Below are 15,702 nucleotides of genomic sequence, written 5' to 3'. Positions count from 1 at the left end.
TACATTACAAAGTTACAAACATTACAAACAGTTACAAACATTACATTAAGTTTTCGCAAACTATAAACTTCATTGTTGCAGTGAGCAATGAGCGGTTTAATATGCAATGGCTCATGGTTACAGCTTCACGTGGTCTCACTTTTAAACATGGCAGTCATTGATGTACTCTGATCAGTCACGAAGACTGCTGTTGAAAAAAAAAAGAGGGGGTAGAGAATTTCCGGTTGTAAAATCAGTGAACACATCTCTGGTCGTCAATAGTCACAGCGCGTGTCATGCTGCTGTTCCGAGAGAAGTAACGTTTTATCCGCGTGTTCTTGAGGCCACGTCATGGGCACCCAGTTCATCAATGGGTACCTAGGCAAGAATTGAAGGGCTTTTGGTTGTAATGAGGCTGCGCCCGCGGATTTCACGTATGCTTCGTCAAAACTTTGCAGCGTTAATTTCACTTCACAACACTGTGTCCCCTCATCCCTGTTCGGGTACTTTTCAAGAATGCGCTAGACAAGCTCCACAGCTTGGACAAACGAAGGAGGTACTCTTCACTTGAATGCAGTCCTCGTCGAAGATGTTGTGGCAGTTTTGGCAAATGAAAATGCCCCTAAGTTCGCCGCTCACTTCAACTCCTACTCCAGCCTTCCTAGGGAGAAAAAGAACGGTAAAAATGTCAGGTTACTAAAATTTAAAAACCCTATTGAGGTAGACGTAGAGAACTAATGTAACGTGCTCAGCGATTTAAACGCCATGCTCAAAGCGCATGATTGTAGGGTGTTGTTGCGCCTCTAGTGGGCGTTGCGGACACCGAACTGATGCATTTTGACATGAAATTAAAGCGAGAGTATTTGCAATGCACTACGAGTGCACACGAACCAGCGCTCACGGGTGTAAAAAAAAGTGCTGGCCACCATGCATTTTGAGTATCCTGTTTCAATCGCTGAGCAGTGTTCGAGCGCGGACTTTCCTACGTAAAATAGGGGCAAATTCACGATGCGGTGCGAAGTAAATTTCAAGGACTACACAAGCTCAATTACATACAGGGTGTCCCAGCTATTTTTATGAACAATGTACTAATAACACGTTCTACGCGAATAAAGCGTAATACGTGTTTAAAGGACTTCATGTTTTGAGCAACGTTTTAGGTGGTTCCGAGGTCAGTTGAGAAATTTAGGATTAGTTTAGTTCCTCACATGCAATAATTAGTTCATTGAAAGTAATTACACAACTTCATAATTGTCTTGCCATTAGCTAATATGTAAATTACAGAGCTTTAAATTAGAGTAATCAGAAGCGTAAAATGTTTCTAGCTATATTCTGGTGCACCTTCAGATGGCACGAGAGGCCCCACCCAGATGACCGAAGCGGGTAACGGACTGCCGCCGCGACCAGAGAAATATTCCCGCTAATGTGACTCAGCCTAGTTTGAAGCGCGGGCTCTCATTTTCTCCGTCGGCGGGGTCACCGGCCGTCCGGCTCATGACGTCAGTTATATTGCTCGCCAGTTGGTGGAGGTGGTGTGCCTCCGCCTCTTGCAGCTGCCTTGTAAATTGCAGAAGGCAGCTGCCTTCTAAAGTTGTACCCCACTATAGGTACACATCGCAAGCTTATTTTTGCGATGAAAGAGAAAGAGCGTGAGTTATAAACAATAACCTGCGACTACGCGTTGTGCGCCGTACCATATTAAACAGTCCCAGGGGAAAACTAGTTCTCTTACTTGGCCAAGCGGTGACAATCGAGGATTATTGCTGAGTGGGTTTACGGGCCAGCGGGCAGCTCGCTCGCTTATCTCCTCGCCCCAGAGGAGCGCGCGCAGCGGACAAGTGTTTTCGCAAAATAAACATAGGGACCACCGCTAGCACACTACGCAGTTTGCATGTCGTCAGGGTCGTCTTCAAATGCGGCGCAGGTAATATCAAACCGTACAACTAAAACAACGATGTATTTTCATTTATTACATGCAGCCTAATTAAGTACCCTTGGTTGATATGCATTTCACAGTAACCCAAGCCTTTCTTCCACAGGTGGCGAAGCAAAGCGATCACTCGACCGACAGTAACTTCGACCTCTTTCGCTAGGTGGCGCCGCAAAGCACTATGATCGTCTACGTAGACAACGTAGACAGGTAGACAACGTAGACACAACGTAGACACAACGTAGACACAACGTAGACACAACAATTCCCTGTCTACGTAGACAACGTAGACAGGGAATTGTTGTGGGATATTCTTCAATACGAAGGCATAGATGACGATTTCGTGGAGCTGCTGAGGGAGATATATCGAGACAACCAAGTACAAGTGGCATGGGAAGGTCGAAAAGGAAATGAAATGGTGGGAATTCACCAAGGATTGAAGCAAGGATGCCCTCTGTCACCATTGTTGTTCACGCTTTACGTCAAGGGCATAGATAGACGACTGGAAAACAGCGAATTAGGTTTTGATTTATCCTACATGCGTAATGGACAAATGGTGCAACAGAAGGTCCCTGGATTGATGTACGCAGACGACATTGTGCTACTAGCGGACAATAAAAAAGATTTACAGATACTTGCGAATATCTGTGGGAACACAGCGACAAATCTAGGCCTTAAGTTTAGCACAGAGAAATCAGGGATTATGATCTTTAATGAACACACGAGTAACTTCGTGGTGTCAATTCAACAGCAAGTAATACCCATAGCACGGAGTAAGATAAGACAGGAGCGCCGACTCCGCCGCCGCGCAACGCATTCGCTCGGGACAAAACGTGCAACGCAAATTATACATCTCGTAGCGCCATCTGTCGAGGCGCGTGGAAAACACTCAACAGCTTGCTTCCATGTGCGCATGCGCTGAGTGGCGGAGACCGGCGGCGACGGCAACGACGGCGGCGCAGAACGGACAGCGCGGCACCCGCTGAGCGTGTCGTCTGCTACAAACGTGGACCGTCGGCCGTCTCAATTTGACAGCAATCAAACACAAAAAATATATGCGTACAAATAATAAAAGCGCAAATAAACATGCGGTAGCGCTTTTATGCACGCATACGAAACATTTTTAGATGTCTTTAGAGGGAACAGACGATAAATGATGCTGTACAAAAAGACACAACACAGAAGTACTTGTTTTTCACTCCTCTACGTCTGTGCGGAAGCGAAGGTGCGAAATTTTCGTCTTCCTTGCTTTGTTTACCATGTCTGCAGTATGTTTATTCATGCCTGACGGAACAAGGTATCTTGATACTTGTGCGTGAAGAGACTGAGCAACAGGACAGTGTTTTGTTCCCGGCTGTAAATCTGGTTATGGCAAAGGACGCGATAAGTTTTCGCTCTTCGCTTCGCCATCTGATCTTCAACTACTCCACCAGGGGCATCAAAAAATGCCTCAAATAAGCGAGCACTCAAAGCATTGGACAAAATATGTGCGCGACACTTCGAGAAGCAGCTTATTTTGATAGTTATTTCAGCAAAGACAAAGGTGATGTCCTACTAGATGTAAAGAAAGTGCCTCGACTTCGAAGCGGAGCAGTTCCTTCAATTTGTTTAGGGAAGCCTGGCGTAGCTCAATGATGCTGAATGCCAGGAGGAACCAGAAGACGCCAATGCGGAAGGACGGGAGGAGCTAAATTTAAATTTCTCTTCAACTAAACACAGTGCAGGTGCCTTTCCTTGCCCAGAGACATGCCGTAATGTAGAGAGAGAGAGAAAGGGAAAGAAAGCCAAGGAGGTTAGCCAGTGTAAATACCGGCTGGCTACCCTGTAAATTCTCAGCCTTGCCTTCGAGATGATTCCCCCAGTTATGCAGACACATAATCAGAGCTTCTCTTGTGAAATAATAAGCAGGAAACACTGGCAGGAATTCCCAATTATTATGTTTATAGAGAATGGCGATTCTGCTCGCAAGAGAACCGGACGACACGAAAAGCACCGCGAGAAGCAAAGAAGCAAGCGAAGCATCTTATAGCACTTGATGCGTGCTCAGATAAAAAAGAGCGATAAACGTCAGCTTTTGCGTAAAAACTTCTTTTCGCTGTCGTCTTTCATTGCTTGAGACCACCCGAACTGCCGTTATATCGCCTTACCATTTGCTATAGTTTTTCTTTCCATCTTTGTTTATTTTCTGTTCCTGTGCCTTGTAAAGTTCCATGTAGGCCACCTGACAAATGCCCTGCATTTGGCCTGTATAAAATAAATGAAATAAAATGATACATGACTTGCTTCTCCTGCTAACATCACTTCGTGAACCACAACAGCTATGCGCGCTACAGGCGTCAGGACGTGCGCGGAGCAGACGACAAAACGGATAGGCAAGCAGGCGCCGCGACAGAGTCCCCGCGCCTTTGCTCCTCTCCGCTGCAGAGTTTTTCTTAAGTCGTAGCGCCGTCTGGCGAACACGCTGTGAAGCAGGAGCCGGCGTTGCAGAATGTGTCCCTTCCAGACGAGCGGAGTCGGCGCTCCTGTCTTATCTTACTCCGTGACCCATAGTGAAGCAATATAAGTACCTCGGCGTACACATAAACGAAGGAAAGAATTACTCAAGCAACCACCAAGATAATCTGAAAATAAAGGGGAAGCGGAATGCAGCATTAATGAAACACAGAGCACTGTGGGGCCACAATAAGTATGAGGTGGTGCGTGGAATCTGGAAAGGAGTAATGGTGCCAGCGCTAACATTCGCAAATGCTTTATATGCTTAAAATCGGATATATTGGCGGGTTTAGAAGTTAACCAAAGATCAGTAGGCCGGTTGGCTTTGGGAGCACACGGTAATACGACAAATGAGGCAGTGCATGGAGACATGGGTTGGGCCTCTTTTGAAGTCAGAGAAGCACAAAGCAAAATTAGTTTTGAAGAAAGGCTCAGGAACATGGATGAAAATAAATGGGCGGCTAAAGTGCACAAGTATCTCTACATGAAAAGCGTGGACACAGAATGGAGGAAGAGGTCAAGGAAGTTGGCAACCAAGTACAGGATAATCGAAACTGTAAATAGACAACCAGGGGTCATCAGAAAGAAAGTGAGAGAAATAGAGACCGTGAATTGGATGCAAAGAATGGAAACGAAAAGGACAATGGAGATTTACAAGAATGAGAAGAAAGAAATTAGAAGGGAAAATCTGTACGATAACACAAAGGGCAGTGCCTTGCTATTTGAGGCTCGAGCCGGTTGCCTAAGGACGAAAACATATCGGAACAAATATTCGGAACTAGATGAGACATGTGTATGCTGCAGTAAAGATCCAGAGACCACTCAGCACATCCTAATGGAATGCGACGGGATCCACCCAGCGAGAACCGTAGGTAACGTGCAACTCCCAGAAGCGCTTGGGTTTAAAGTGGAAGGAAACATAAACAGATCAGCCGTAGAGATCAGCAAGAGACGATTAGAGTACTGGTGGAAAAAAGTAGGGAAAAGATGGATACGACCTGATCTCTTAAAATCATAGGCAGCGGTACAAGCTAAATTTTTGAAAAAGGTATACAAAATGCAAGATAAAGAACATGTGTAGTATACCTGATTAAATCAAGCAGGCTAGGTGACTATTTGTCGCCACCCCGTTTCAAAGGGGATGCCAATAAATCATCATCATCATCATCATCATCGACAGAACGAAGTATCGCCGTGCTTAAGATTTTCCTTTCTTGCTGCGCTCCGCTGCCATCTCCGCTCGCACCGTTGACCCGTAAAGCCGCTCAGATATAATTCTCTAATAGAGAGCTTTATCGAGTCCTGTATTCGCGTAAACGCAGGTGAACTAGGCGTTTTACCGGAGGGGTAAACGTGAGCGGCCTGCGTGCTGCAACCACCTGGTGGCGTCGAGCTCAGTCAGGCACACACAGCTATAATGTTGCAGTGACCAAGTGTAGTTCGCTTTGCTCCTGGTGTAAATTTTCGGCAGCAACTCGATTACACCGCTGCCGAAAATGTACGCCAGCAGCGAAGTAGAACACAGTTTACTGCAACATTAGCTGCGTGTTTGACTGAGCTGTGAGCCACCAGATGCTGCACCATGCAGGCCGCTCACGTTTACGCCTCCGCCCCTCCGGGAAAACGCCCAGCCCACCTTTGTTTACCCGAATACCGGGCACGCTAAAGCTAATTCAGCACGTGTCTTTTTACACGACGGGCCGACAGCTCCCAAAGATAATTGCATGCCAATACAAAAAGAATGCGTGCTGCCCTGAGCAACAAGTAGATGATAAACAGCGTGATTTCTCACTTAATGTTTGATGGCAATGAAATGCCGTGTTTCTCGCTCGCATGAGCGTACAGTCAGTTGTATTTGCCAAATTTCGTGGGCATTATTTCTCGAAAAATAAACACGCTATGTAATTGTGCTTTTGGCCGGTAACCTATACCTTTCTCATTCCTGATAAAAAAACGGCTTCACCACTGTAACGTATGAATAAATCTGTGTCATGATTGTCAATGTAAGGTTTTCGGAACTATTAATGTCACTTTCCTGAAATGTTAATTTTCACATACAGACAGTTTACAGGAGGGCACCACCATGTCTGGAAAGCGGCGTTATATATCAATATGCTGGTGTCAGCGAGCGGTTGCAATTTCAATGCCAATCACGTGGTACAATACGCAGCTGGCGACAAATAACTTTAGTACGAAGTGGACATCTGTATCGCTAATATTTTGGCAGGCGAAAGGCAATCAAGACAGTTGATCATTCCACTATACTATTCACGAATTCTGTAATAGTTATCGCAATCCAAAGCATCGGGCATGAATTCTAGTACGTTCGTCAGGCTGAAACGGCGAACGTGTACGTCGTCTATGCATGACTAAATAGATGAGATACAATACTAAACTGTATTAACAAATATAATTGCCAAATAAAGGTGTTACAAACTTTTTATATACTTTTATAGCAGCTGCAAAGGTTATTTTCCTGTTACAAAGCTGACTTTCCTCCATAACGGCACCCCGTCAAGGCTCTTCTGGAACGCCGACGCAATAACAGAGAATATGGCATGTATCGCAACTTTAGACAACCCTCTGACGCAAATACCAAGGTAAATATACCTGATAGCGAAGCTTCCATGGAAGCCCATACGTTCAAAACACGGCGGTTCATCGGCGGTTCATCGGGTTTAGCGCCATCTGTGTGAGGAGGGAACACTTCCGATGGATGAAAAAATAATGCGAAATCATATCCGTCAAAAACAGAAGTGACGTCATTTTGTTCTAGAAGGCGCGAAGTTTGTTTTCGGAGGACTGCCATTAGAGCTGTATATTCGAATGCCCCTCCATTCGACTTGATGGGCGTTCCGAGCTTTCAGCGCGGAAAGCGATGCAGGAAAAGTTCAGCCGTACGGGTGTCGAAATCGCATCGCTGCTCGGAACATACTTTCTTTGGAAGCCGACGAACGCTTTGGGCGAAGACTGCTCGTCCTGCGCTGTCGCTCGAAAACAACTAAAGTAAACAAATATCTGGCGGTCGCAACTCACTAGTTTTGACTGCACAGGTTAAGAAACAATGAAACTACCCACGTCACCAAATTCAGGCAAACGTCGACAAGCAAAACAACACATGTGAGGGGGGCGTATTGTAACAGGTGAACTTTACGATTTCTCCTTTCTGCACACTCCGAGAGCTGCATTGCATTGCAAGTGATAGCGGCGTCCACGCTCACCGCTATCGATGGGCGCTGTTACGGTGGGCGCTGAAAAAAGGTATTTATTGATAATGATCAAGTAAAATAGGCTTATTTTCCCACCATGTGTATATAAAATTGATTGGGAAATTTATTTTCGTTGAATGAATCTAACTGTGTCTCGCTTTATTTTAAAAAAGCGCATTTTTCTTTTCTAGTGTGTATTCCCACCAAACATAGTCGCGCTTCAATCGCTGCTCCCATAACCACCCTTGTTGATGTCGATGACATGTCGTTCTGAACTGCTTTTCGCCCGAAGCTTCGCGACCTATTTGGATCGACCTTGCTAATACCACCATCGTGATTCTAAATGTGTACACATTTCCGTACTGGCCGTTGCGGAACTTGTGGTTAATGCCAGGGCCACAAAATACAGTGCTAAAATGCGACAAATAACCATCATATACATGCCGTCCAGCGCGGTGGCTCATGCTCAAGAAGTTGCATGCGTATAGACTGGTATCACAAGCATTCTTTCCGACAGGAAAACCATCGGCGAGGACGACAGAACGTTTTAGGCCAGGGTAGAAAAGAACGAATAAAGTCTGAAAATGCTTGTTTTACAATTACAACGGAGACAATTGTTGAAGGCACTGGGAACACTATCATAACATGCTAATCTTTTTCGACACGATGTCTTTTTTCACACGCGGCCGTCTGAAAACATTAAACAGACTCGAAACTGCGTTTATATGACAGTACTGCACATCGCATGAAACACCTTCCTGTTCAATGTGGCTTTCAATTCTAATACTGGCATTTACAATTTTTTTACCATTATGCCCTAAATTCCGGCCGACTGAAAGTGCTTTTTTTTAATTTGTGCCATCATTATTTACTGTCATGAGAAAAAGCACCACTATTAGCATTAAAAACTCGATTCAACCTAAAAAAATTTGCCAACGTGACAACGGGAAAGACCCATATGCAGACCTTTATTTCAAGCATTGTATGCTGTACTTGTGCAGCCTAAACAACGCAAACAATAAAATTCTTACCTGGCTGATGTCGGGTGCACCCCAACATCGTTTCAATTGAGAAAATCGGGACTGTCTGGGCCTGCGGCGGAGGAATCAGATTCGGGCGGCGTCAGGACATATACGGTGGAATTATCATCCCCGACAGATTCTTCGGCTGTAATGAAAATAAGACGGTGGTTTATTGGGAGGTCTGATCATCGCTGAACACTTGCATGTTGCATCTGGCTGGTCACAATCGGTTGCTAAAATCTGTTTATATTTGATTACGACAATGCAAATTTCCCAAGAAATCGGGCTGGCGAGACGAAGTGGGATGAATCATCCTATGGCGCCCTGTTCAAGCCGGGTTCTTGCTTTGCCTTGCCTGCGCTATCCCGTTCAATACAAGTCGCGAGGTGCGAGCAGCGGTGGTCGGAGCCTTTCTCCATCGGTAGCACTCTAGACGCCCCTCAAGTTCAGCCACATGACGAACTTAGCCATCTTGTCAGTTCTGATTCGCTCACGTGGGGCGGCTTTAGGCCTCTGCTATTGACTAGAGAACGTCAACACGGCGGGATTCGAACGACGTCATCCAATTTGACCGCGTCTACGATAGCCCCCCCCCCCCCCCCCCCTAGGTCATCCTGACAGAGCTAACGGGTGAGAGAGAAAGAAAGTAAAGGAAAGACAAGGAGGTTAGCCAGTGTAAATACTGGCTTGCTACCCTGTACTGGGGAAAGGGAATAAAAAGTGATAGAAGAAACAAAAAAATGTCACAGTTTCGCCCTAAGGGCGAAGCAATGAATGCTATAACAACACAGCAATGTCATACGAAGTAAGGTGAGCGGCTTTGGTAGCAATATGAATTGTAGTAAACATGAGCTGATTAAGTAAGCGGGTGTGCTGCGGCGTAAGTAGACCGACATGAAGAGAGACTCGATGACCACGAGAAGGCGCGTGTGAAAAGGTGGTGTTGATGAGAAGCGCTTCCCGTGGGCAGCGCGTGCGAAGGGACACACCTGTAGCGCTGCACTGCCGATCCGGGCAGCATTGCATGTGTAGCGTGCGTTGGAAAATGTGGCCCGACTATTACTAACTGAATGAACAAGCGTGGTGTGAGCGCGCACAAACAAACATGATTAGATCACACTGAATGACTGCAGACAACGACTGTCAAAACACTGGCAGAAAGCGCATACGCCGCAGCGGGCGAAGGTAAAGCTTTAGGCGAAGGTGCGTTTCAACGCTTTCATGGCTTCAACGGAAACTGAGCGGCGAATGCACAGCGCATAGAAAGGTCAGAGCGGTGTGGAGATAAGAGACCGTGCGGGCGAGCGACGAGCGCGTTTGTTGGCAGAGTAGAAGTGCGACCCCCCCCCCCCCCCCCCCCCCCGCTCCCTCCGGCGCTGGCTTCCCGCTGCTTTGCTTGCGCGTGGGACATTGAGTGCGTTCGCTCTCCGTGATAGCGCGCGTCTCCACACGCTCCCGCTTGGGCATACGGCGCGCGGCGAACATTTTATCTATACGGAACCTCATGGCGACGGCGACGGCAGAAATCCGGTTGAAGTGTCCATATAATTTCTACCGGAATAAAAAATTGGAGTAAGAAAATTCGCACAATAACGCGACCCTACGCACTCCAACGTTCAAAGCCGGTCGCACAATTCACAAGCCCTTAAGAAATTCAGCAGAGCTCTTAAGGCCTTGAGTGCCGAAGCCCGTCTAGACCAGTGTCCTAAACCTTTTTCCTCTTTGAGGGGCTAACGGGTGAACCATTTTAGAAAAGTGTCGAGGGCGCTTTGTCGTTCTAGAAACGGCACATCAACATACGCGATTTCCGTATGTCTGATTTCTGCCACAGTTGTTCGTAAATGTAGCGAAGCGACGACACCAGCTGACCGGGAAGCAGCTATACGGGCACACCACGAAGACGCATGCCGTGCTTAGCGCGGAAAGCCGAGCTCGTATACGGCATGCGAGTGTCTTATCAGCTTCACGACAACGACACTACAAAATCGATTTAAAGACAGTACGAAATCGCGGTGGTTGATGCGCGTTTGATGCAAAAGCAAAACACCCTAGTACTCACGAGCGTCGCACGTTAGTGTCGCTACATCGACTTGGAAAGTTGAAATGCGGATGATCTACTGTCTGACGTCTCAGTGGAGCCAGCGTAAACGGGGACCTTCGGCGCGCTTTGACGTGGCCGGCGCGAGCTAATAGAACATAGTGACAAAGCTAGTAGTGCTGGTTCCTGACTTAGTAAGCTTCTCGCACGTTATCTACACACATCCACCCCTAATCACACGCTAAGCTACGCCCACTCTATCGCCGACGCATCAAGAAAAAAAAGTGAATCTGCGCACACTTGAATCATCCCCGCCGTAGCATTGGTGACGGCAACTACACCGACCACACACTGACGTTCATAGCTGAACGTGATGGTGCAAATAAGCAAGTTTCTAACGATAATGCAGCTTTGCAACAAGGTATAGTAAAGCATCAGAAATCTACGTCCCAAGCCTGATTTGAGCAGCAACAACAAATTTATCGCTACTATAGGCCCACCTGCAAGCGATCAGATAGAGTCCATGGCGAGGAACACTGTGTACACACGAGGAACACATGGCAATCGGCCGCTTCCGAGTGATAGCGAAATAAATGACTAAGATAAAGACGCACTGATCCTGATTTATTTTGCAAGAGGAATAGTTAGACAGCTTAGAATATATTTCCTGCCACCGTACTACATGCACCGTATACGGTGCTTGCCCCGTTTGGACGAGCTGAATTGAGCTTCTGAAGTGCTTACTTGTACTTTTAAGTTGTGGCCAAAGCTTCGTCCAACCAGTCACCGCTTATGATATCCGCCGAAACAGAAGTTCACTAAGCCGCACCGGCGTAATACAAATCCATTTTAAACTCGGAAGTAACGGATAGGGTTGAGGCATGCAATTGGCGCGCTACCACGTGATCAAACATGGAGGCGCCTGCGTACGGGACTGCCGTGAAAAGGATCTATACCGGGTCCAATTTTTGGTGATTCAGGCGTCGCCGGCATGACGTATCAGACTTCGCCAACCACTGGGTGGGTCGCTGCAAACGCCGGGCTACTTCCGTGCCTTAAATAGTGCGCGTGTGACTGCATGGCCAAGGCATGCTAGCAGACCGATGGGAACTTAGGACCATCGTATGTTGACCAATGGACAGGGCTTCACCTGGTGGCGTCACGTGAATGACCTTGCCAGCGTTACGACGTGGAAAGAAACAACCGAAAATGCCCGAAGACGCGCAAGCGATTGTTTATGTAATTATCGAAGGTGGTTCGAGGCCCTTCAAGATTCTACCACACCTGACAAGTGGCTCGGACACTAATTGTATTGAGTCCACCCGTTACAAAGGGTTCATTAGCCACAAATTATCATCATCATCATTCTGGTATCAAGGCTAAGTGCTGAGCGAGTGGGTACACGTGTTTAACTGAGACGAAGACCGGCGATAAAAATGCGGAGGCAAGATATTAGATGTACACAGGGCGACTAATTCCAAGCCTAGTAAAGCGAATTTCTATCCCGCAGGAGCATCAAACAAATTTAATTACAAGGCTAGGTTCGCAGCAAGACTGCAAAAAGCAGCGTACCTTCTACCTTGAAATGGCATTGCTGGCACCTGTCCTAGCCACGAAGGCGCTTCACTAATTTCACCGGCGTGTATGCAAATAAAAATATGAATTCTGGGATTTGAAGTTGCGAATTTACCAAGTCTGAGAACTGTAGCAGCGATACCTGTCATGCAGCACACGCAGCACAGCTTTGCAAACGCAAAGTCTAGGTCCAATGCCTTTTTTACATCAGCATACACTAGCTTTTGGCCCAGACGCTACGGTCACTTGGGTCTTCATATAAGCTATGCCGCTAAGCTTGAACGGAATACTATACTTCTTACAGCCATCAAAGTTGGAAAGACTTCACTTTAACAAAAATGCATCTTACGGGAAGACTGGTCAGATTCGTCGGAGATCTTCACGACGGGTCCTGTGTTGTCGTCCGGCGCGTTGCCCATAAGCAGTGCACGAACCTTAGCCATATGTTCTCGGGCACTGGCAAATGCGAATCCGAGCTTGTCGAAATGGCCTTCGAGTATTTCTTCAGGGTTTTTTCGCAGCACGCAGTAGAGAGCTGCACTGACACGCAACTCGCAGCGCGTCACCGCGTGCACGAACAGGTACGGCAAGGAACGCTGAACGCACATACAGATGACGTCGTGCTCCACTTGCGTGTCTGCTGGACGCGTGGCCATGACACAGGCGTAGATGACACCTCCACTCTCAGTCGCAGCGCTTTTGGTATGGCCGCCCGGATATTGCAAGGTGGTTTCCAATCGCTCGTGCAAAATGAAGCGGCCGGTCAGGGGCGCAGCTGGAGTGGCGGAGTGACGAGACGATACGAAAACCACGATTGTAGTACTTGTTGTTTCGCGAGGACGCAGTATAGCCAGGCAACGAGGAAGATACGGGTCTCGTACGCGTCGAAAGCTTCCAGGGCATGTCGGATCGAGCGGACTTGCCTGCGGCTGCGTAAGACCCTTCAGGTCTGGTAGCCACCAGATATCGGTTTCTTCCAGGGACAGCAATTCTTCCATGGACAGTCGGATGAGTGCTCCGCAAAGCACGTCCAAATCTCTTTGGGTCATCACAGATGCTGAAAAGGGCTAGGGGGCAAAGTTTCTAGAGCATTAGCATCGACCGTCGATAGTATGACCCGGCTCTGCCACAATTCCTCGTTGTCGTATCGGTTGGGGCTCCGGTGCTATGCAGTACTTCTCTGTTATGGGAGGATCGAAGCTTGCCTGCAGTGATTCCAGTCGAGGCTGCAGCGTAATGACTACACCGGGCGACAGCACCACAGCACAGTAAAATGTTATCAGGGGTGTGGCAGGTTATCGGCGTTTTCTCGCGCTGGCTTTCGTAGCGCCCTCTAAAATGTTGCATTCCAGAAATACCCGTAACGCGAGGTATTTCTTCTCTTCAAGCATGGTTGGCACGTTCTTTATAGCACACTTACCTCAAATAAAGAAGAAAAAAAGAAAGACAAAAGGCTCCATAAACGAAACTGAACTAGCGAGAAAGTTTCTCAAGAAGACAACCTATTGAACCAACACAAAACCACGTTGCCCTCGACTATCATTCTCGGTAATTCTGTACATATAAGCGGCTCGACGTGAGCTGGCGCCTGGTAGCAGAAAAAGCGACTGTTCTTGTGGCTGTTGCAAGACAGAAAGCAAGCGGCAAATTCTGCGTGACACCATGCTTGTTTATTTGGATAATATGCTTATGTTCACCATTATACGACCGTAAAACTAATACGGCCACTAATTTGCTATCGCAAACAATGATTCGCCTTCCGGGCGAAACAGCGCATTTTTTAAAATGAAAAACAAGACACAACTTCATTTCATTCCAGGAATATAACATTGCTTACTAATTTTATATACATACCGCGAGAAGAAAAAAGAAACCACTCTCGTTCACTGATTATTAACAAAAAATACCACTTTTTTAGCGACCACTAAAAAAAAAGAGGGCGTTGACGCCGCTATCAATTGCAATACAATGCAAGTGTGCAATGCACCTCTTGTTAGTGTTCGGAAAGGCGCGCTCACGTAAGATGAACTGCTACTATACGGCCCCGTCACTTGTTGCGTTGTTTACTTGCCAAAGTTTGAATTCTGGCGGCGTTGTGTTTGCGAGGTGTATTTCATCGTAGGTCACCGTGCTGAGTCAAAAGTTGTGAGTTAGTACCGCCAGATATTTGTTCACTTAGCTGCCTTCGTGCGGCTGCGCTGGCCGATGGGCTTGAAGTCTCAACACCCACAGTTTTCTTTGACCCGCAACGAAACAATGTTGAGCGCATGGGTGCGATTACGACACCGGCAGACGGGCCTTTCGCTACATTGGTTGGCTGCGAAAAGCTCTAAGCACACATAATGTCGAATAGCCGGCCATTTGAAGCTACACTGCTGTAAATACAGGCCACCAAAGTAAATTTCGCGCCTTTGACAACATAAAGACGTCACTTACTGTTTGGCGAATAGGACGTCACTTTATTTTTTGTTCCACCAGAAGTGATTCCTCGACCCACAGATGGCGCCAAGCCCGTGAACCCAAGGTAAACCATCATTTTTTTAATGTATGGACTCCTCCACTAGGCAGATTACCTTGGTGCAGGTATGGGTGTCGCTCACGCGTCTCCCTTCACAAACCGCGTCGGCAAAAGAGAGATGGGAAAATTTTATTGTATGGAGTGGCTTGGTTGTTTAAGCTTTTCGTGCAGAAATAATAGTTCCCATTTCCTCATTAAAAAGGCAGGTGACACCAACGCCTACGTCAGCGCTTATATGAATGAGGCCCCGCCGCGTATTGAGGCCACTGGCGAGTCTGATTCTCTCCGCCAAGAAATGTTGCCGAGAAGGGAGCAGACACGCTAGCAATGATGGCGTTTTGCATTGGTGTAGCAGGCGTTTCAATGCACCAATGTTGCAATATGGGTCATCAGGTGGCAAATCGAAATCCCTCTTTCCTGTCAAAGGCACTACGTGGGTGTGACCGACAAATCTATAAATAAACACACATAAAGATTTCGAAAATATTCCTCACTATGAGCATTTCAAATGATCCTTATGTGAAAGGATTCAATGATGCTTTTGCGATGGCTTCTGAACGTGAGGGTGAAAATGCAAGCACACATCTGTAGTGTAACCAATACATAACGAAATTGTTCATTTGCACGGAAACCATTGAAGATGCTGCCACTGATACGCATGTAGAACTTAGGCGATGAGCATTACTTCTGCGCATGGGCCTATATATTACCCATGTTTATCCTGACAATAAAAAAATAAAGCAGGACTTCCCGCGTATCATAGCAAGTCGTTTCATGGGCGTCCTTGAAGCGTCGACATTGTCGGACACTGTATTGTAAGAGTACCGTGTAAAAGAAAACGCTCTTGTATCGTATTTTACGTCTTATACTTAATAGCGCATGAAAAGGAACGAGGCACAGATGGACGACGCGGACACAGCGCTAACTTCCAACAATCT

General features: G+C 46.9%; 1 protein-coding gene across 4 annotated transcripts; it reads right to left on the bottom strand.

Annotated features, from left to right (window-relative positions):
- Positions 1 to 366: 366 nt before the first annotated feature.
- Positions 367 to 13,499, bottom strand: LOC125940406 (uncharacterized). 4 transcript variants are annotated; one of them, XR_007463622.1, is made up of 3 exons: positions 10,693 to 10,767; positions 8,643 to 8,778; positions 367 to 640 (listed from the first exon to the last, which is right to left on the bottom strand). XR_007463622.1 is itself a non-coding variant. In XM_049656522.1 (3 exons), the coding sequence occupies exons 1-2, from the start codon at positions 13,293 to 13,295 to the stop codon at positions 8,675 to 8,677; spliced, it is 804 nt and encodes a 267-aa protein (XP_049512479.1). In that variant the 5' UTR covers positions 13,296 to 13,499; the 3' UTR covers positions 367 to 640; positions 8,643 to 8,674. The 4 variants fall into 4 exon arrangements, 3 of the variants coding, with proteins under 3 accessions (XP_049512479.1, XP_049512480.1, XP_049512481.1); XM_049656522.1 differs by lacking the exon at positions 10,693 to 10,767 and adding an exon at positions 12,596 to 13,499; XM_049656523.1 differs by lacking the exon at positions 10,693 to 10,767 and adding an exon at positions 12,596 to 13,499 and having other exon boundaries at positions 367 to 636.
- Positions 13,500 to 15,702: the final 2,203 nt, after the last annotated feature.

Source organism: Dermacentor silvarum, chromosome 9 (assembly GCF_013339745.2).
Source record: "Dermacentor silvarum isolate Dsil-2018 chromosome 9, BIME_Dsil_1.4, whole genome shotgun sequence".
Taxonomy (NCBI): Eukaryota; Metazoa; Arthropoda; class Arachnida; order Ixodida; family Ixodidae; genus Dermacentor; species Dermacentor silvarum.
The sequence above is the reverse complement of the archived record's forward strand: the minus strand, read 5'-3'. Positions and strand labels throughout refer to the sequence as shown.